This window comes from Haliotis cracherodii, unplaced genomic scaffold (genome assembly GCF_022045235.1).
Source record: "Haliotis cracherodii isolate W230 unplaced genomic scaffold, xgHalCrac1.p SCAF_1, whole genome shotgun sequence".
NCBI classification, from domain to species: domain Eukaryota; kingdom Metazoa; phylum Mollusca; class Gastropoda; order Lepetellida; family Haliotidae; genus Haliotis; species Haliotis cracherodii.
Genome location: NW_027266264.1, coordinates 27,787,152 through 27,809,095, shown reverse-complemented (window position 1 = coordinate 27,809,095; position 21,944 = coordinate 27,787,152). Strand labels below are relative to the sequence as shown.

At 39.0% G+C, this 21,944-nt stretch overlaps 1 protein-coding gene across 2 annotated transcripts in view; it reads left to right on the top strand.

Moving 5' to 3' along the window:
• The window catches only part of LOC139475416 (protein PHTF2-like), a 54,504-nt gene extending 35,134 nt beyond the window's left edge, over positions 1 to 19,370 (top strand). For both annotated transcript variants that reach the window (XM_071258638.1, XM_071258633.1), the window contains exons 6-17: positions 1,019 to 1,130; positions 2,371 to 2,498; positions 3,306 to 4,425; positions 4,778 to 4,966; positions 7,110 to 7,158; positions 7,799 to 8,054; positions 9,144 to 9,240; positions 10,469 to 10,600; positions 11,649 to 11,735; positions 12,036 to 12,191; positions 14,432 to 14,527; positions 15,021 to 19,370. In XM_071258638.1, the coding sequence (XP_071114739.1) occupies positions 1,019 to 1,130; positions 2,371 to 2,498; positions 3,306 to 4,425; positions 4,778 to 4,966; positions 7,110 to 7,158; positions 7,799 to 8,054; positions 9,144 to 9,240; positions 10,469 to 10,600; positions 11,649 to 11,735; positions 12,036 to 12,191; positions 14,432 to 14,527; positions 15,021 to 15,173 (2,575 nt within the window). In that variant the 3' untranslated portion in view covers positions 15,174 to 19,370. The remainder of the gene's footprint in view (positions 1 to 1,018; positions 1,131 to 2,370; positions 2,499 to 3,305; positions 4,426 to 4,777; positions 4,967 to 7,109; positions 7,159 to 7,798; positions 8,055 to 9,143; positions 9,241 to 10,468; positions 10,601 to 11,648; positions 11,736 to 12,035; positions 12,192 to 14,431; positions 14,528 to 15,020) is intronic.
• The last annotated feature ends 2,574 nt before the right edge of the window (positions 19,371 to 21,944 follow it).

Sequence of the window (21,944 nt, the reverse complement as noted above, 5' to 3'; positions counted from 1 at the left end):
TTGTCTCGTGCAGTCCTTATTGTTCACAGCTTGCCATAATATGGGCAGGATATAACTAACTTGGGCATTACTCTTACATAACTCACCTGTATTTTCCATGTCCTGTATTTCCAGAGTAGTCTCACTGTAGATTGTTTACCTCTTATTTGATTTGGAACTGAGCATTTTAGCTCGATGTTTCAAATGTGTAAGTAAGAGGTATCAAATCTACAGCAAGACCTACTTCAAATTTCAGAACACAGTAGGATATATCTCTTTTCAACCATAATAAGAATTAACACAAACTCTTTGGTGTTAACAAAGATATGTAAAGCGGCATGGGTTGAGTCCAATGGTTTGAGTTGGTTACAATCTGAACTAGGAGAACACTGATAATAGCCTGTACAATAGACACTGGAAAGGGTTTTGTTGCATTTAGTTGAACAACACTTTGGGTGTTTTTTCATATCATCATGCTTTACTCACTTACATGTATGACTGGCATTGAAAGGGTGTAGCACAGCTATATCCTGAGCCATCATGAAGTGGACACCTAATAAAAATGATGCAAACCTTCTTTTAAGTCAACTCTGCTTGTCACCTTTTTTATGTCATACTGCTCATTGTGACACAAAAGATAAGATGTCAGAGTCAGCTGCAGAGAAGAGCCAAATCTCAAGCTCTCTGTTGACCTCAAAACTTGAAATCTTAGTCAATATCTACTCTGTTTTCTGTTCAAAGTTTATTGTCACACATGCTAGTAGAACATTGTAGGAACGGAAACTCTGCATCCTGTAACGTCTAATTGTATATATCATTATTATAAAGTACCTACCAACAATGACTGAGAAAGAAGTACTGTTCTGTAAATATTAGCTTCCGTGGGAATCTAGCCTTCAAATCAGTTGTTTCAAAAAGGTGGTCATGTTTTGATACCTCTGACTGACCAATCAGAAGGGAGTAATTTGCAACTTCATGGTAGAACATGATCTCTCCCCTGGATGAGGAAGTGTTTGCCAACAGGTGCTTGGTGTTGCAGGTGGGTGCAGCAGTCCTCTGTATTGTTCTTCCTGTTCCTGTTGTACCTCTACACACAACAGCTAGTCACTATGGTCGTCTACTTCAGTACTGTTGGCGAGATCACGGAGGATGTGAGTAGAAACGCTGTCACAGATGTGTTCAATTACATACTCTTTTACATTTGGTATTTTGGCAGCTCCAGTTTTACAGATTGTACTTTGCCAAGTCGTATATGATGCCAAGATGCACATTTAGTTAATATATGTTATTTGTCATAACACTGTTCAAACAACTAAACACCTGTGTTAACCCATGTTAGAATATGTTCCAATACAGGCTGGAAAAGGCCTTCTTTAAATTCTCTAATTTTAAAGTCCCCCTGGAGAAACTTTGATTTGTAGTGTCATCGTTGAAAAGCCTTGAAAATCACCTAAATAGCTTTTAAATCCTTGAATTTGTAGAAAACGACATACATTTGTTAATAAAAGTATTAAAATTTATGACAGGCCTAATTTATTTAATTTTTGTTTGTGAAAATATATCTTGATGGAAAATTTGCAATGTTTTTCTCATGACTAGTATATTGACACACTAAGGCTTATAACCCAACTAGAAAAGCCTTGAAAATGACAATGGAAAGCCTTGAAAAAGCCTTGAATTTTAGTGTTCCATATCTATATGAAGCTTGCTATTAAGTTGGCAGTAACCATAGTAAGCTGTTCTTGTCTTAAACAGTCTGCAGCTTCAGTCACGAGTCCAAAGCCCAAGTCTAGTAAGCTCAGCTAAGAATTGTCCATAATATAACTCTGAGCAATGGAAGGGGGATATAGGAATGAGTACTGTCCGTCCATCACATTTTGTTTCTGGAACAGAATTAAGAAAACAAGAGAGATATCTTTACCAAACTTGGCACATAGATAGGTCTAGTGGTGAACTGGTGCCTTTTAATTGTATGGGATTTTTGAAAAAAATATTTTTTGAGTTTCCAGGGCATCGACTTTGACTTGACTGAAAATGATGGTAGTGCTCCTTTCCGGAGCAGATCTTGAAAACTGCACAATATTTCTTCACCAAACTTGGCACATAGATAGGTCTAGTGGAAAACTGGTGTCTTTTGATAGTTAGGGAGTTTTGAAAAATTTATCTTTTAAGTTTCAATAGCAGCCAGACTTGTCATATAAGCGGTGGGTATATGAGTATTTCATAATGTCAATCACTTCTTTGTCTGATTATTAACAGGATTGTGTGATATAGCTTGAATATGTTGCTGTTTTCTAAATGACTAAACTGAACTTGCCTCAGACTGGGGTAGGCATCTCTGTACAATGTTAACCGTTGACTGGAGGATGTAACTTGTGATGGCTTCTCCAGGAACTGTCTCTGTCGGAGGTGATGATGCCTGCCATACTGATGATGGTGCTGGCTTTGATTCACTCCCAGACTGTGGTGTCACACTTCTCTCACAAAACTCCACACAGGGATCTCAACAAACTCAACAGGTTAGTGCAAACTTCGCAAGCATCTTGATGTTGCATCTGAGAGTCTCTGAATGATCCAGTTCTGTTGTAAGTGCTGTTATTATCGTTTGTCAGGTAGTTTACCACTGTGGTAACTGGTAAGACCTCTATGATCTAGTGGACAGGGTGTATGCTCAGATACCAGGCTCAATTCCCTTGCCATGTCAGACCTAAAGATGTTAAAAGATGGTACTTGTTGTTATCCTGCCTGGTGCTACAACTAGATACTGGTTGGCTCGGGGTCAGTATAATGTGTCTGAGTGGGATATCTATGTTAAACTGCGAAAGTGTATCTGACTGGGTGAAGACTTAAGTCTAAAACCTGCATAACTCTTGACTTGTACAAGCAGCTTTACACGTATGCATGAACATCGCTATATTAGTGCAATAATCTTGTACACAATGTTAAACCTCACCCCACCTCACCTCAACTCACCTCAACTCATCACGGAATATGAATTTGTTTTATTGTTTTCAGCTAACTGCTTTTGGCAATTAATTCATCGCCTGGTCACCATGTTTATAAATATGAAATCACAAATTGTTTCCCTATCTGACTTAGACTAGTCATGTATGTTCTCAATGACCCATATAATTTATAAAAATAAGAAAAGAACTTTTGAGTTCATCAACAGTCTTATATACTAATATTAAAGAAATATTTCATCTTGATAATGTTGATACAGTTTCAAAATCGTCATCTCACATAACACCTTCATTTTGCTTGTTTTGAGTATACATTGATGTTGACTTTTACATGTATAAATATTCACAATTATTTCTTTTCAGAAGTCTCTCTAAATCAAAGAAACGTGTTAGTAAGGTTGGCATTTCTACAAGTAGTCAGAAATCTCAGGACAGCATTCCATCCGATTTGGCAGCGTCACGGTCACAATCAGCAAGGAGTTTTACGGTTGTCTCTGACACGTCCCTGGACAATGAGGCCTCTAGGTCAGGCAAGGGAAGTGCAAGGGATAATCTTAGTGGACAAGACAGGAAGGGCAAACAGAAAAACATGTCAGTTAAAAGAAACCCTCAAAAAATGGAATGCAGAAGAAGTATCTCACCAAAAGAAAAAAATCAAAAGGATTACGTAAAAGTTAACAATCAGAAGAAAAATCAACAAAATTATGTTCAGTTGGAGACTGGAAAATCTGCACTAGAATCTGTCTCTCATGAGGGTCATTTGAATGTTGACTCCAGGAACGAAGATTCTGTAGAGCAGATTTGTCACAAGGAAGGGTTGGATGTGAACACAAAGTGTAAACATTTGTCTGCAAATAGTGCATGTGATAAATTGTCTTCTGTTAATCATATTGATTTTTTGGAGGAAGACTTTTCTTCCTTTGGATCTGAATCTCAGGATAATGATTTGCATTTGCCAGGAGCAATAGGGGAGATAATCCTGAAGGGCAGTGCCAGGGATGGATTGGAGGAAGAAAATTTTGCTGATTCTGAAAGAATTTCTGATGATATTCATTCAGATTCAGAACATGAATCAAAAGTACAGTTAGGGGATTCGGGCCAATTTTGCAAAAGTTCCCATGATCTCAGGGATAGTTGTGGAACAGAGTTACCTCAAACTCAGAGTAAGCAGACACATTTAGAGATCACACGTAGATTATCAGACCTTGCAAAGAAATCAAGGCTGGATTCTGATGCAGAAGATGTATCGGAAAATGAGATTATCACAGATGTGAAGTTATCCATGTCTGGGACATCATTACGACGACGTCGGCGTGTTATTAGTGCCAATAAGAGTGCAGATCTCGGGGAAGTTGCAAGATCACGTGTTGTGCCAAATAACCTAGGACTGTGGCCTCAGTCTGTGAAGCCTGGTGCGGTGGTTGGAAGTTCCTCGGAGAACGAAACTACACCAGGTCCTGCAACTCCAGACACAGGAAATAAGGTGAGTAACACTTGTTGTGTCTGCTTGTTGTAATGCAGTTTGGAATATTTCAGGCAGGTAGTTAAGGCGGATACTGTATGTCAATATGTATGTTGGTAGCAAGGTTGGTGACTGGGTTTGCTGTGCATGTAGTTTTCAGAACATAGAACACATCACCATAAGTTGAGCACCATGAATAGCTGCTGGTGCTGTAAATAGCAATATTCACTCAGAGGTGTTATTGATGTCATATTGATAATTACTTATCATTTACATGCTTATACAATATATTTATGAATTTCAGTCCCTGTGTGCAAAGCTGACTTACATGCATCAAATGCAATGAACTGTAGGATATTGTTGCACTATGCAGGTAACAATGAGTTCGGAGGAGTGGGAGGACCGGATACAGTCGGACGTGACCACCTCCTCATCCTACTCATCGAGTTGCGGATCGGAGGCCGAGCTGACTGACAGCGGAGAGAACCAGGTTGAGAACGACGAGCTGCACACCCAAGGATGGACCACCAGCAACCTGAACGTCATCAACTTGTTACAGCCGGTCAGTAGGTCCAGACATGTTGGGCATAGCCTTTTGATTAATGCACTTCGTATCCAACACAAGAAAAAGGTGTTATAGCCCTCAGACTTCCTTCACAGTTCATATGCATGACTGTCATAACACATTGATTGATCAGTTGCAAATAATTCACCCAAGCACAGTAAGTGTAGGACCAGCAAGGTACATATTACCTTCCTAGCTTTGTCATACAAACAGATATTTATCTACATCTGTTCAGAGGCCATTATTCGACTACAAGTCAGCAAAAATTTCAAATGCTTGTTTATATAATTACAACTAAAGTCATGGCTTGGTCAAGATGGTTGTATTTAACTGATACAACAGGAACAATACAGACATAGAAGCTTTAATGCTTAATCTACATCATATACTTCAGTGGTAAATTAAGAAAAAACTGCTAAACAGTACCAAATTTTGTATAGATAAATTCCAGTTTGCCTGGCAAGTTCACTTAGTATGGATTCCGAGATGAATCCTTGCTTGGGGCATTGTGACTGATAGTACCTGGGTATCCTTGTGGTTAAAACATTTGTGTTTCACTCAGCATTCCTCATGATCCAAGTTTGATTTTTAAAGTCCGTCCCAAGCATGTTCAGTGATATACCTGAGTCCATCTAATTTCGAGTACAGGGGACCCTGAGTAATACATTTCAGGGTCATAGGCTTGTGACAAGAGGAGCATTATATGTCGTAAACTATGTTTGTTACGAACACGCTTATAACGAACAGATTCTTTGGGCGCAGACACTTACCATTGCTTACTGATTAAATTAGGTATACATGCTTATAACGAACTACGGTTATAACAAACTAAAATTAGTGGTCCATTTGAGTTCATTACAACCGAAGTTCACTGTATACAAGAACTGTATGAATGTCATATTGCACGAGCCCTGAAGGTTTAAGCATATTATCGCTTGGGATTTCAATGTCAGAGTTAAGAAAATCATCCATTGAAATCTAAAATACTAGCATCAGGAATAAAGATGTCAATTATTTGTAACATGCAGTTTGCAATTTATTATTTTATTAATGTATGTAGCCATATGGTAAAACCCTGCTTAGGGCGGTCGGGTAGCCTAGTGGTTCAAGCATTCGCTCGTCACGCCGAAGACCCGGGTTTGTTTCCCAACATGGGTACAATGTACCATTTCTGGTGTCCACTGCCGTGATATTGCTGGAATATTGCTAAAAATGGTATAAAACCATATTCACTCACTCACTCACTCACTCACTCACTCACTCACTCACTCACTCACTCACTCACTCACTCACTCACTCAAACCCTGCTGACACACTCACAGTATAAGGTTAGCATGATTGTTATCCAACATGGTTCAATATAGCAAGCAGCTTTGCATATCCATCAATCTCCATACCTCATGAAGAAGGAATCAAGTCATCAACATATCCATTGTAGCCACTGACCAACATACAGACCTAATTTCAGGGCCTATATGCACACAGCAATCATAGCACTTTAACTATTGTAACTTCTGACCAACATAAAGACCTGATTTCAGGACCTACATGCTCACAGCAATCATAGCGCTTTAACTATTGTAGCCACTGACCAACATACAGACCTAATTTCAGGGCCTACATGCACACAGCAATCATAGCACTTTAACTATTGTAACTTCTGACCAACATACAGACCTGATTTCAGGGCCTACATGCACACAGCAATCATAGCACTTTAACTGTTGTAACTTCTGAACTTCAACTTTTAGCATGTTTAGGCATACAATGGTTATAGAGCTTAGATCACTTACCTGGACTCGCTTGCACAAAGCGATCTTAGCGCTAAGATGATCGTAACTCTCACACTTTAAACATAAGCTTACAATAGTCGCAGCGCTAAGATCGTTTTGTGCAAGTTGGCCCTGGTGCCCTGGTGCCCTGGTCCCCTGGGTCCCGTTCCTCAAAGCGATCTTAGCACTACGATGATCGTAAACCTATGTTAAAGTATGGGACTTACGATCACCTTAGTGCTAAGATCGCTTTGAGGAACGGGGCCATGGTGTGCTGTGTTGTGAAGGGGTTTACCGTTGTTGAGAAACTGGAGTAGGGCCATGCGTATTCATTCAGATTGAACTGAACTGAGGTCTCTGTATTGCAGCCTACAGCATCTTCCACTGGTGTCAGCCATATTCCACCTCCTGATAAAGGTAACTTGTTAAAAGTCGCTGTGAATACAGGCATTTTTGTACCTCTTGGTTATTTTAGAATGGTGGAAAACTAAGGGTCATCATAACCCTCTGGTGGTGTTCTGCATGAGAGAGGCATGTAACAGAAACAAATCTAAGCCGCCCAATCGTCATCACTGAACATTCCCACAAAATTATTATTTTAACAGTGTATAAAGGAAAGGTAGGTTATCAAACAGCCAATGAGAGAGGTTGTTGCTTTCCTACTTGACAATATCATCATCGTCCAATCCAACTTCATGTTTTAAAGCGTAATATCACTTCTTAGTACAAGCAGCCAAGTACACACGCATGCACATCGCTATATACATTTTTGTACATCATGATCATGATATCAATCACTGGATTGTCTGGTCCAGACTCGATTATTTTCAGACCGCCGTCATAGCTGGAATTTTGCTGAGTGCTGCATTAAACAACAAACAAAAAAACAAACAAACACTAGTCTATTGAGTCTGCAGACACTTCAGATATAACTTTTAGGACTGTTTTCATCTCTTCCCTCGCAAGCAAGATGTATGCATTTGTCATCATAAGGAGTCATTGATGGTTTGTGGTGTGGGTTTAATACACATATTTGCAATGATGTATATTCTTTCAGTGAGCTGTGTTTTATGGGAAGGCAATGAATGTAAGAAGGTGGATCTGACAGCTCTGGACATTGGCTGGGCCATCATCGACAAGGTGGACAACATGCCCGAGAGCTCCGACTACATCATCATTGGCCTGGTCCTGTCCATCATCATGGCCTGTGTGCCGCTGGTGTTCCGGCTGTATCACATCAAGCAGCTGCCGGATCTGTTCAAGCTGGCCGGGATCTGCAGTTTGTGGGACCAGCTGCAGCAGAATCCCTGGAGGTAGGTGCAGCTGGAGACGGTGCTTCAGGAGGAACTCTGGGTTAGAATCGGGATCCAGCAACCTATGCTGGCTATAAGAGGCAACTCAATGGATCAGTTGTCAGACTCTGTGACTTCCTTGATTGAATTCTATTAAACTCAGGCAGCTCGGTTCATTGCAGTAGCATTTACTGTCTTTGTTCATCTGAATACACACGTCAGTGAATAGACGATGGCTTTTAGAAATTGGTCAAATGTAACATGTTTCTCCACCCCAAAAGAACTAAAATTTGTACTTTACTGAGAAAGTGTAATAAAAAATTTTCCACATGTAACTCATGTCATATTCTACAAGCTGATTTTACTGGACAGTCTTACACTCCCTATTCCTTGTTCAAAATATTTACACACCCACAACAGTACTCGGCCAAATACATCCTGGTATCTGCCTTGCAGATCAAACATCTGATAACATTCAGCACCAATGGCCCTTGATTGGTAATGTACTGCCATTGATCATCTCTAGCCAGTCTCTTCAAAATTAGATATGTTACTCCAATATGATATCTCTCTGTGTAAAGTTCATACAACCCCTTCATAGGTGCTCTCGTCAGATTGATTTTCTTATCAGCCAATCAACGAGGAGGCTTCTATCTTCTTGGTTTGAGCGGACAAAGCTTACAAGCAAGCATCTGATTTCTGTATCTGGATCATGTTGAATATAAATACAATCAAGGAGTTCTGAATGCAAAAACATCAAGCCGCTCTTTTATATTGTCAGCATCTACACCCATAAGGATTGACGGTTGAGGGTATATTTGTGTTCTGCAGCGTTTTTCTTTTGCAAAGATCAAAATTTCAGAATCATGACGGTAAAGAAATGAAGGCCGAATTGTTTTAGTAAGTTGACATCTGTTTGGCTGAAGGAATTATGTATCCTTCTTTTAGATTGGGCAATCAAAGTTTGGAGGGTTCACCTGATGTGACCTTCAATGGAATTGCCATGAGATATTGACACAGTGAGGTATTGTATTGGAGTAAATGATGTGATTTTTAAGAGATTGGTCTTTATCAAGTTGTGAGTTGATGTGTATTCCATCTCTGTTTCAGACGTAGTTTATTTGCTGTGAATGGTGTTACGCAGAGGTTGTGCCTTAGTCTCATCTTCTTCTTCCTGCTGTCTGTGGCTGACAGGACATTTAAACAGGTTAGTTGGGGCATGGCAGTCACACAGATATATCCAGATGTAGTCACTGAGGCCTCTACTTTGTAGGCTGTAAAGTTTCATCAAAGTATCATTGCAATAATTTGAGCCATGGTACAATAATGAAACATGCTTATATAAGAGGACATTTTATATATGCTTCTCCACTTTTAATTCTTTTATCTTTACATGATGCACAAAACTGAATCTCATAATATGTCAAGTGTATGTTTAAATAAAGTGACATACCTCGTGATCCCTATCAAAAGTTGAGTAGTATGGTACAATAATGATTTATAAAATACACCTTTGGGATGTCATTAAAATCAGGTGTTAGTTCTCGCAACTGCTAAACAAAGATCTGAGGACATCCCATTACTGGTCACGTCAGAAACACCTTTCGACCAATCAGAGTGTCGCTTACCAGATCATGAAAGTGACACTCGGAATTTGTTTTCTAATCATGCATCCACGAAAACATTTGACACAGGGTATTTCGAACAACAGTTACATGCTTTATGACTGAATCCATACAATCAAGGTCATCAATTAGACATTCCAGAATGTTCTTTTGTTCAGTTTTCAAATTTTTAATCAAGAATTTGTCAAAATATGTCTTGAAGCGAAACTAGTGCCATAAATTACGAGAAAGCTGCCTTCTGATTGGCCTATGTAGACTTCTTGTCAGGCATTCCATTGGTTGGTCAAAGTTCGCGAAAGGTCATTCTTATGTGACCCATAATGGGATGTCCACAGATTTTTGTTCAGTACTATCGAGAACTAAGATCTGCCTTTGATGAGATTGGGTAATATATATATACATTCTTTCTAACTTTTGATGGATTTAAAGCTGGCTTACTACTGTAGTATCTTTTATATCAGAATATCTTTTTCCATCCCAAGTAAATTGATGATCATCTGACATTTTTGCCAGTTTGAAAAATGTTTGAAATGCCTAATTTGCATACTTGACTAAAAATAGACACGAACAGTTTCTTTAGTGTTGAAGGTTAACCAAGCTTGAACCACCATTCAAATTATGTATGTACTATTACATTTTTTATGCAGTCATGTCTGGCTTGTGTGCTGACTTGTAAAATGGCTTGTTCATGTTATTATACCCTGATCAAGGGGAGATAAGTACACTGATTTCCTACAGTTTGTGTTAAGAATTCAGACAAGATACACACAGACAATCTTATAAAACCTGATATACTTCTTCTGTTTGTAGCGCCTGTTGTATGCCAAGCATTTCTGCTACCTCACATCTTCTCGTCGAGCCCGCAAATTTGACATGCCGCATTTCCGTCTCAGTAAAGTCAGAAACATCAAAACATGGCTGTCTCTGCGATCTTACCTCAAGGTAACATCTTCATCCCCGTCTATCTTGATGTTTTGATGATTGTTGTACAACAGTTTGAGGACATAGTTGTGATGGATATAGGTCAACCACCATATAAACATTACCTGTATATATCTGTAATAGCTGGAATATTGCTTAGTGTGGCCTTAAACAACAAACAAACAAACATTACCTGTGTATCATGGTGCGTGGTTGCAGCAGATTGTGCCAGGGTCTAGGATGGTGTCTGAGTAGTGGTAGGAATATATCCTGCCATCATTCATTCTTGTGTTCAATACACTCTTTTTCAATAATGACGCAAGAATTATCACTCACTCGCATCATGGTTCCTAATACAAAGGATTGTCATATATATACCTCAACATGCATCATTTTGACATAAAATTTGTTAACATGCTTGTTTTGCCAGTATTATATTGGGAAGTGAACAGTGCGTAAGGGTACGAAGCTAGCTTCATCACAGTGTGTGAGGCCTTCATTACACTATCATATCATATCACTGGAATGAAGTATTAGGGGACGGAATCTTGTGATGGTACACTCCAAGGCAGGGTGATTAGCAAACCAAATTGCAAGTGAAGGAGCGAACCAAGCAGAGCCTTTCTGTCGTGATGACAAAACATTGTCCCAAACAAACTGCTTTTTCCAAGAGAAGTGGTTAGTTATATTTTTTTGGCTGCTGTTTGACCAAGAATAGATTTTCCTACAACATGAGTTACAATATTCAAGAAGGATCCATCATTTCATGCAAATAAGTGTTCATTCAAGTTGACAGAAAAGAAGGCTTTTAGGCCCACTATTGACAAGAAAGTGGGGTCATTTCAAAAGGGGAGCCCCAAACCACTTAGTGGCCATAGCCTAATCATGGCATGCCTTGTTTGGAAAAGTTTATAATTTTGAAAGTAATTAATTTCCTAGTTTCTGAAAATTGTTCTTGTATAAGTGATATGTTCGAAAATGTAATAAGAAATCAAGTTAAAGGGAGACTATGCTTCATTGAGTGGTACCAAATTCCTGTCCCTTTAAATATTTTTATTATTTGTTTCAGCGCCGGGGGCCCCAGAGATCTGTGGATGTTATTGTGTCTGCCACCTTCCTGCTCGCTATCTGCATCGTTACACTCATGTGCCTACAGGTAAGTACGGTGTAGTGAGAAGATAAACATGTGTTTTCAGATTTGCAGGTGTTATTGAGTATAATGGCAAGAACATGACTCCAGGACCGAAATTAGGACTCTTTTTTAATGTCCACCATGAATTTCATGAATATTGCTAACAGCCGCTAATAACACAAGTGCTTGTTGATGTGAACAAGTTGATTGGAACAGCTGTCCAGATTAACAGGTCATCACTGTAAGTGTAGAGGATTGTGGTTAAATGTTTGAGATGTTCACGTGTTGTGGGACAGCTGCATCCCAATGTTACCATGGTTACAGATGCTGAAGGATGCAGAAACATACTTGGACTTTGAGTGTAACTGGGAGTTGGTGTTCTGGTGTCTCGCTCTTGGTGTCTACCTCCTCCGCTTCATGACCCTCGGTCTGAAGATCAACAAGAAGTACCGCAACCTGTCAGTGCTCATCACAGAACAAGTGAGTTCCTGTTCTTGCATCATTGGTAGAGATGTCACATTAGTCTTAGAAAAATAAAAGAATTGGTTCTCAGGCAAAGGATTTTGAAAATATAGTGCGGGTGGGCTGTGTTTTGTTTTTTTGTCTTTTTTTTTAGGGAGGTAGGGGGGGGGGGGGGGGGGGGGGGGGGGGGGAATTGTTCAAACCAAATAAAGAGTTGTGCAACCAAATAAACTTTTGCAAACAATCAACCTGGGAAAGGCCTACATAAAGTATTACTGGAATACACTATTTAACAACCCTTAGACTTGGAATATGTAAGGATTTTTTAATTTTTTGGGGGTAAAAATGGAAATAAAAACAAATGTACGGCAAACTTTATGATGATGCGGGTGGTCCCTGAGCACCAAGACTATTATTTTTTTTAGCCTTACATTAAAACTTTATTCAGAAGACACTGATGAATAACTGTTTATAAGCTAAGAACTGTGAATGCCATTGAAATTAAAGGATATTTTTGCATAATTATGTAAATTTGATTGCAGAAGAATTCTTTGTTGGGATTATGCCCAAGTGACTCCTACAGACCTTGTGCAGTGCACAGGAGTACTTCCAGTCAAGTACTTGAATAAAGAGGGTCCGACACACTTCACCCCTTCTCCTTGTGTCTATGAGACTACTGTGTATAATGATCACTTGATAACAGTGTTAGAATCTACACCGAAACGTCACTCCTAATTGTAATAAGGAAGTTGTTCATACATATGTCTTATCCTTACTTAGTACTCCCAACTTCTAAATGCATCTCAAAGAAATGTACTAGGGCTGGGATGAGTCCAATTTACTACCCAGGTACCCGCCCCCTATTACCTGACCCTACCTGGGTACCCGCTTGTAGTTCTCAAGAGATAGTTCCAAATGTCCAATTGGGAATAGTATGACCTCAGCCCTGGTAACATTTATTTAGATAATCGTATGAAACAATCTGGTCATGCATACACTGAAGTTGACTGAAGTTTTATCGTTATTCAAACATATAAAGTCAGAAGGAATGTTTGGATAGTCTGAAAGAAATGCGAACACTAGTGACTTGTTGTGTAACCATGGAGTGCTAGATAATTTTTGCCATTAAGCAATATATAACTAACCACAGTCAGGGTAGTCCTGTGGGTACCTGGGTTCTACTCTGTACCCACCTGACCCGATTACCTGGGTTACCTGTCCCAGCCCTAAAGTACAATGTATTTTAGTGACTATCTTGTAGAAGCTGTGAAGTGAGGGTGACGGATGTCAAATTTCAACATATTGATGTCACAGTGGTGTGAAGTTACATCTGTGTCTCACTTTACATCTTCCTTTATCTCCAACAGCATTACCTTATCTCAGTATAACAGGGACGTCCTTAGTATCAACATTGACACACTAGGTTTGGTTTACCCCCCAAGTAGGTTATTCTACACTCCTTATCGACATTTCCTCCAGATTCTTTTTGAGGCTTGTGGTACTCCAACACAGAGCTGTTTGTACGTTAATGTACTGCCTTGTTTCAGACCAGTCTGTAGCTCTGGTGTTTGTACTAACATTTACTTCCTTGTTTGGGATCAACCTGTAGCTCTGGTTATTTTCACATATCCTGGCTTGTTTCTGATATACCTGTAGCTCTGGCTATATTCGCATATACTGCCTTGTTTCCGATATACCTGTAGCTCTGGCTATATTCGCATATACTGCCTTGTTTCCGATCAACCTGTAGCTCTGGTTATTTTCACATATCCTGGCTTGTTTCCAATATACCTGTAGCTCTGGCTATATTCGGATGTACTGCCTTGTTTCCGATCAACCTGTAGCTCTGGTTGTATTCACATTCACTGCCTTGTTTCCAGTCAACCTGTAGCTCTGGCTATATTTGCATATACTGCCTTGTTTCCAGTCAACCTGTAGCTCCGGTTATATTTGCATATACTGCCTTGTTTCCAGTCAACCTGTAGCTCTGGTTATATTTGCATATACTGCCTTGTTTCCAGTCAACCTACTGCTCTGGTTGTATTCACATATCCTGGCTTGTTTCCAATATAACTGTAGCTCTGGTTATATTCGCATATACTGCCTTGTTTCCAATCAACCTGTAGCTCTGGCTGTATTTGCATATACTGCCTTGTTTCCAATCAACCTGTATCTCTGGTTATATTCGCATATGCTGCCTTGTTTCAGATCAACCTACAGCTCTTCATCTTGTACTAACATTTACTGCCTTGTTTCAGATCAACTTGTACCTGCAGATGGAGCAGAAGCCCCACAAGAAGGAGGAGTTGATGCTGGCCAACAACGTCCTTAAACTGGCCGAGGAGCTTCTCAAGGTAATATCAAGCTCATGGTTCACACAGGCTTTATACAGCCTTTCATTTGAATCTGCCTTCAAAAGGCACTAAAATAGTTAAAAAGTGTGATCAGTACCTCGATAAGATCTTCAAAAGACCCCAATTTTGATGTGCCATGGGTTGAATCAGGATAAGCTTCATTGTAATTGTAATGTGAGACATTGCCCTCTGTTATCTCCTTCTGTCCAGCATTGCTGTATGAGATCTGGTCATGAGGATTCATCCAGCTGATGTTGTATGCCCCCTTCAGATCAGACTTGGATACATTTTAAGCCTTGTAGAACAGTAAAAAGAAGCAAATATTTTTCCTTCTTTGCCCTTTTTTTCGATCACCATCTAATCATGAAGATTATGAACATATGAAATGTACACCTGAATAGTTTTGAAATATTAATTGACAGTTGATGTTGTTTTCCAGTTTAAAGACACCTTCATATCTTAGATCTACAGAAACAACTGTTTCATGTTTCAGGAGTTGGAGAGTCCATTCAAGATTTCTGGGTTCTCTGCAAACCCTCTCATCTACAATATCACAAAGGTTGTTGTTCTCTCAGCATTTTCAGCAGTTCTGACAGAGCTGCTTGGTTTCAAGTTGAAACTCTACAAGATCAAATTCAAGCCTTGAATATGGTTGTGGTCACAGTAAACTCAGACAGAAGTGATTATTGTTTACATGCTATGCAGTTTATGGCTTTATCAAAACAGTTTTGTACATCTCAGTACTACAGTGTGAAGAATCATGTACTGTTGTGTAAGAGTTTCTCACTTTCCTATTCTCCAATGTTTGACTCAGTGAACACAATGGCGCCACTCTTTATCAAAATATTTTATACAGTTATGACTTAGAACAGTGGATGATTGTTTTTACTCTGTGAATTTTGTGATGTTTTCCGTACCTGTATCTATCATGCAGTTAACAAATGGCCAGGGATATTCAAACTGTTTCAGTTTGATTTGCTATTATGAATGTGAATGCAGGACTCAATGTTAGAAATTAAGAACAAAGCCAGGGGTCCTTTTCATTTGTTGAGAGTATAGCTATTGGGGATCCTTAAATTTAAGAACTTCAGTTAACTACAGTTATAACGAACTCAAAGCGACCACCAATTCTAGTCCGTTGTAACCGTGGTTCGTTATAAGCATATGTACAGCTGCTGGCTCGGACCAAAGACCAGTTCGTTATTTTCGTCAGTTCGTTATAAACATAGTTTACTGTATATCCACTTCTCTGATCCTTTTATTAGCTTGGAGAGTCGCCTCCCTTTGCCATGCTATGATCTGCTGATCATGGATTTACATCCAAGTTTTTTCCTGTTAATCTTAACTATGATCCATGGTCCCATCATCATGGCACCTGGGCTTTTTGGTTTCACCGTATCTACAGGTACCACCCCAACATTTTGGACCTTTCCTCCTTCATTATGTTCTGAAGTTCTGGGGTAGAATAGGTCTTCAGCAACCCATGCTTGCCGTAAGAGGCGACTATGCTTGTCGGTGGAGACGTCTAAAGGGGTCGGGTGGTCAGACTCCCTAACTTGGTTGACGCATATCCACGATCCCAATTGCGTGGATCGATGTTCATGATGTCAATCACTGGATTGTCTGGCCCAGACTTGATTATTTACAGACTGCCGTCATGTAGCTGTAATATTGCTGAGTGCAGCGTAAAACAAGAAACCAATCCAATCCAATGCTGTCATGCTGGTTAATAAGCAATGTTAAGCCCAAGTTACTTCTTAAGCTTGGTTCCCCTTAATTTCTAACACTGATACCTGTGTAACTGGCACATCCACAGACAAGGTGGGACAATACAGATCCTAATCGTCTTGTGTATGCATGAAATCATAGAAGAAGTTTAGTGCTGATAGATTTGTTTAGAAGGATCAGCTGTTAAGGCTTGTGGTTCTAGTGCTAGTGACATCAGCTAGTGCTAGAGGAATCAATTAGATAATTGTGTAATTGTTATATCATTAAGCAATCTCCACCAGAATAGCATCCCGTTTTTAGTCATTTGTTTGTGCGGACATTTCCTTACTATCTGTAGTTTTTGTTAATATTATATTATAGTGAAGTATTCTGAATATCCACTTACTTAAAATAGGTACAGTAGGTAGATATTAATGAGTGGCCACCCTTGGAAACACTGGGCACTGAATACATCGAACTTGGTACGTTAAAGTGCAGAGTACCTTTGCAGTTGAATTTGTAAAAATATAGGAACAATGCTGGTCATCTTAGTGAATACTTGTCTTGCATGTGTTCTGATTTGAAATACCTGTTCTTCCATTATGTATTAGAAGTAGTTTTAACGTTAGCAAGAGATTAGCTTTGCGCTTATATCAATATCCTAGATTCACACATATGCTATAAACTGCAGTTAGAGAATTGAACACTGTTGCCCGATCCTTCGGGGACTGCTGAATTATCAGCTATGGGATTTGTGTATTATAGGTAATTGGGATAAATAACAATGGCATTGCCCTGGACAATCAGAGGAACAGACTGGCCTTATGATTATGTGATTATTATTTTGTGAAAAACAGCACACACACACAGACAGACAGACAGACACACATACACACACACTCTCTCTCACACTCACACACACACACAGACAGACAGACACACACACACACACAGTCTCTCTCACTCACACTCACACACACACATACACACACACACACACCCCATTTTTGACAGAATGAAGGTAAATATACCCCCAAGTTGACGAGATGGAGGAAAACTAAGCTAACCCCAAAGTTGACAAAGGGTGGAAGTAAAGTCACCTCCAAGTTAGAATAATGACCACCTCCAATTCATGATCATTTGTTATCTACAAGGTATTATTTATATGTCCGTGTCACTTGACTGCCCCCACCAAAGCAAGAAGAGCTGCTGGTCGCCATCTCGACCAGCTGCTGCCAAATGTATTGTTACAGTGCATGAAGATACTTATTATTTCAAAATGTTTTCCAAACTTTAGGCAATATGCCTGAATCTATGTAATACTTATGAAGCATGTGTGTGTCATGATTACCGCATTCTTACCAAAGTCAACTCTCATTCCAACATGGATGTTAATGTTTGTTCGACTGTTACGATGTCCATAGTGAATGTTGTCATAGCCCAAGTGCCAAGTGGTAAATAGCTCAAGTTCTAACATTGTATGTTATGTCTATATATATATACTCATTGCCTTGAAAGTATTATGACAGCTGTTTTTCATTTTGTTCAAGCACATCTTGATAAATTGCATTCTCTAAGGTTGAAAAGAATCAACAGCAAGGGTTCCTCAGGCAAAGACTTACAGAAGATTGGTGTGGGCAGGCAGCCTTTTGTATGAATGATGCTTTATATATATACTATTTGTTTCTTCGTCTGAAAATGATGCTGTCACTGGAGGTTGCTTTAGTGATTTGGAAATTTCCTGACAAGCACTTTGTGTGTGTGTGTGTGTGTGTGTGAAGAAGGAAGTCGAAAAGTTTATATTTTGTCTAAAAATATTGGTGGTCATGTGAATGTTTTCTGATGTCAATATTGCCTTAGATGCACATTGTTATTAGGTTTGTATTATGCTGAGTTAGTAATATTATCCAGCCTGCATTTTCCTCATGCTTATTGTCATCACAGCATCACAGTTCACAAGTCAGAGTTGCAACCCTAAGGCATACCAGGTCTATGATCATGGGTGCGATTTGCCCTGATTATGATTCTTGGTCTGTCATCATTATAGTCTGTTTCTTGTGGAGTAGCTTGTGGCATATCTCCCACATGAAGCTGAGGTGAGGCGGTATACCTGACTAATACTGCTCATTGCGGCATTAAGCTCACTTAGATTTAAACTTCACATCATGAGCTACATACAAAACAGTTGAGGAATCAGCATCTTTGCAATGGAATGTGATTTGAAATATACATATTGAGGTGTATGTAAAAGGCATATCCGAGAGAAATTTATTCATTAAACCATTTAATTAATTTGTTTACCACACATCAAGAACAAGAACAAGAAGGTCACAAAGAACTATACAGACACATGCAACCAAGGATTAATGCTGCATCCTTCTTGATATGCTCGATTCAAGGAACTTGATTTAACTTGCACCAAGTGCATGTTGACATGAAAACCAGGTTGTGCCTTGTATTGATCAAATGTTTCGTGGACAAGGGTTACTGAAAACAGATTTGAATTTTTTTACAATAAATAGTAGCATGCATTTTTCAATAATAGGTTGCTCAGGTGCATGTTTTATGGAGCCAAATCGAGCCCTGAAATTTGCAAATATAATCTAAATGTAACCATGGTCAAGGATACATGAAAAGAATAAAAAAGCTAAACACTTCAAAGCCCACTGAAGACAGCAAAATGTTTGCCACTTGCCGCTGTTATAATATGAATTAATCTACACAAGGTAACTATACATATTCAGTTGGTTCTGTTCTCATTGTTTTCTGTTGCCGACTCCCTGTGTATTGTAGACATGTGACAGTTTATTGTTGCAGTCAGTGAGTTTTCAAAGGTAGGCCTGATATGGTGTCAGTACTCGTGGTGACATCAAAGCATTCTTTGCATGACAAACATTGTGATTCTGTAACAGTAGTCAGACTGAGTTTATGGTATGTGTGTCATGTCTCGTGTTATTTATCGAGTTAAGGAATCTTGCTGACAATCATCGAGTTAAGGAATCTTGCTGGCAATCATCGAGTTAAGGAATCTTGTTGGCAATCATCGTGTTAAGGAATCATGTTGGCATTCATCAAGTTCAGGGTGCTTGTTAGCTATCATATATTGTGTCCATGATGCTTGTTAGCTGTCATTACATCCATGATGCTTGTTAGCAGTCATGGCATCCATGATGCTTGTTAGTCTGTCATTGCATCCATGATGCTTGTTAGCAATCATTGTGTCCATGATGCTTGTTAGCAATCATTGCGTCCATGATGCTTGTTAGCAGTCATTGTGTCCATGATGCTTGTTAGCAGTCATTGTGTCCATGATCCTTGTTAGCAATCATTGTGTCCATGATGCTTGTTAGCAATCATTGTGTCCATGATGCTTGTTAGCAATGATTGTGTCCATGATGCTTGTTAGCAATGATTGTGTCCATGATGCTTGTTAGCAATCATTGTGTCCATGATGCTTGTTAGCAATCATTGTGTCCATGATGCTTGTTAGCAGTCATTGTGTCCATGATACTTGTTAGCAATCATTGTGTCCATGATACTTGTTAGCAACCATTGCATCCATGATGCTTGTTAGCTGTCATTGCATCCATGATGCTTGTTAGCAATCATTGCATCCATGATGCTTGTTAGCAATCATTGTGTCCATGATGCTTGTTAGCAATCATTGTGTCCATGATGCTTGTTAGCAATCATTGTGTCCGTGATACTTGTTAGCAACCATTGCATCCATGATGCTTGTTAGCTGTCATTGCATCCATGATGCTTGTTAGCAATCATTGTGTCCATGATGCTTGTTAGCAATCATTGTGTCCATGATGCTTGTTAGCAATCATTGCATCCATGATGCTTGTTAGCAATCATTGTGTCCATGATACTTGTTAGCAACCATTGCATCCATGATGCTTGTTAGCAATCATTGTGTCCATGATACTTGTTAGCAATCATTGCGTCCATGATGCTTGTTAGCAATCATTGCATCCATGATGCTTGTTAGCAATCATTGTGTCCATGATGCTTGTTAGCAATCATTGCATCCATGATGCTTGTTAGCAATCATTGTGTCCATGATGCTTGTTAGCTGTCATTGCGTGCATGAGACTTGTACACTGTCATTTGTTGAGTTCAGAATACTTGATGGGTTACGACACTCAGGTTTCTTATGTATGCCTAAAAGGTGTGTTTGTATGCTTACATCATTCCAAATAACAGATTTCCCCTTCACGAGACTGAGTTACAGCTGCCTGGTGTATGTACTTCAGCATGTGTGTGTACTATGGCCATTCTGTATGTATTTTATTGTTTGTGATGTGTTGTCTGTCATATGCTTCAAAATCATCTCAAATTTGTCAAATACTTTTATCGTGTTCAGTTTTTAATGGCATTGGATTTACTTTAACCGTTGGAAGCAGCTAGAAAGGATGAAACACTACTTAGTTTGTACTGAGAAACAACTCATATGTTAGGTTTGGACAAGTCACTCAATTCACTGTCTGCTGACTCATTTTTTGTTACACTTGTGTGAAATGCAACGTGTGGCTTACTTCCATACTTCTGATAATATTTAAGTACTGGGCACACAGCCTAAAGTTAAAGTTCTGTACAATCATAAGTAGATGTGTTATGCTGTGCCTTTGTGTGTTTATTAATATTCTTTTCTGGTAACAAGGTAAATACTGGTAAATACAAATTGTAAGTAAGAGGCAACTAACAGGATTGGGTGGTCAGGCTAGCTGACTTGGTTGAAGCATGTCATCGTATCCCAATTGCGTGAATCGATGCTCATGATATCAATCACTGGATTGTCTGGTCCAGACTCCATTATTTACAGACCACCGTCATAAAGCTGGAATATCGCTGTGTGCCGCGTTAAACAACAAACAAACAAAACCAATTGTAATTTGTGTTAAATTATTATAGTTATTATTCTTGAGTAACTGAAAAGTTAAAGATTTGTTTCTTCTTATATTCATTGTAATTCAAATGTAATATGTGCTGTTTATTTTAATCCCTAAACTTGTGCCAATTACTTAAGCTTTTTGCTGATTATTTGGTGTGCAAGTTCGGCAGTGTATCTTCTGTTTGATGTCAATATTAATAATACCATTATGATCGAGAAGACAGGGTGTTAGTTAACCATTGTTCTGTTATTTATGTACTTCCTCTGTGTTTGAAAATGTGAGAGCAATATAGCAATTTATGTTAGCTCTCATCAATAGTCATAAGTACTTAATACAATATTACAGAGAGGAATCCGTGGGTCACCAGGTTGAAATAGGTCTCCAGGACTCTTTTGCTTGTAGTTCACAAAGGCAACTGAAGGAGATCAGGTGGTCAGACACCTCGATTTGCTTGATTTTGTGATTGTACCCCATCGTGACATGTTGCAATGTTGCTGATACATGTATATCAGTCTGCTAGTCCTATATGTATAGGGAACTATTTCTCAAGATATCCATCTGCTGTAGACATGTCAGCATTATTGTACATCGAAAAACAGCTATATTTTCAGTACAAGAATACTGAAGTATCCATGTGTATTGTCTAATCACATTTTGAAAGAGATATAGTTTTAATGTTATTTATTGATTTATGTTTAGCATGTATAATTAGCATATTTACAGATTGCTTGTAATTATCAGAACACACATTGATTCAATCATGTTGCCAGAAAGTGTTTAGCATGCAGTCCACTTGCCATAATTGAATGTTA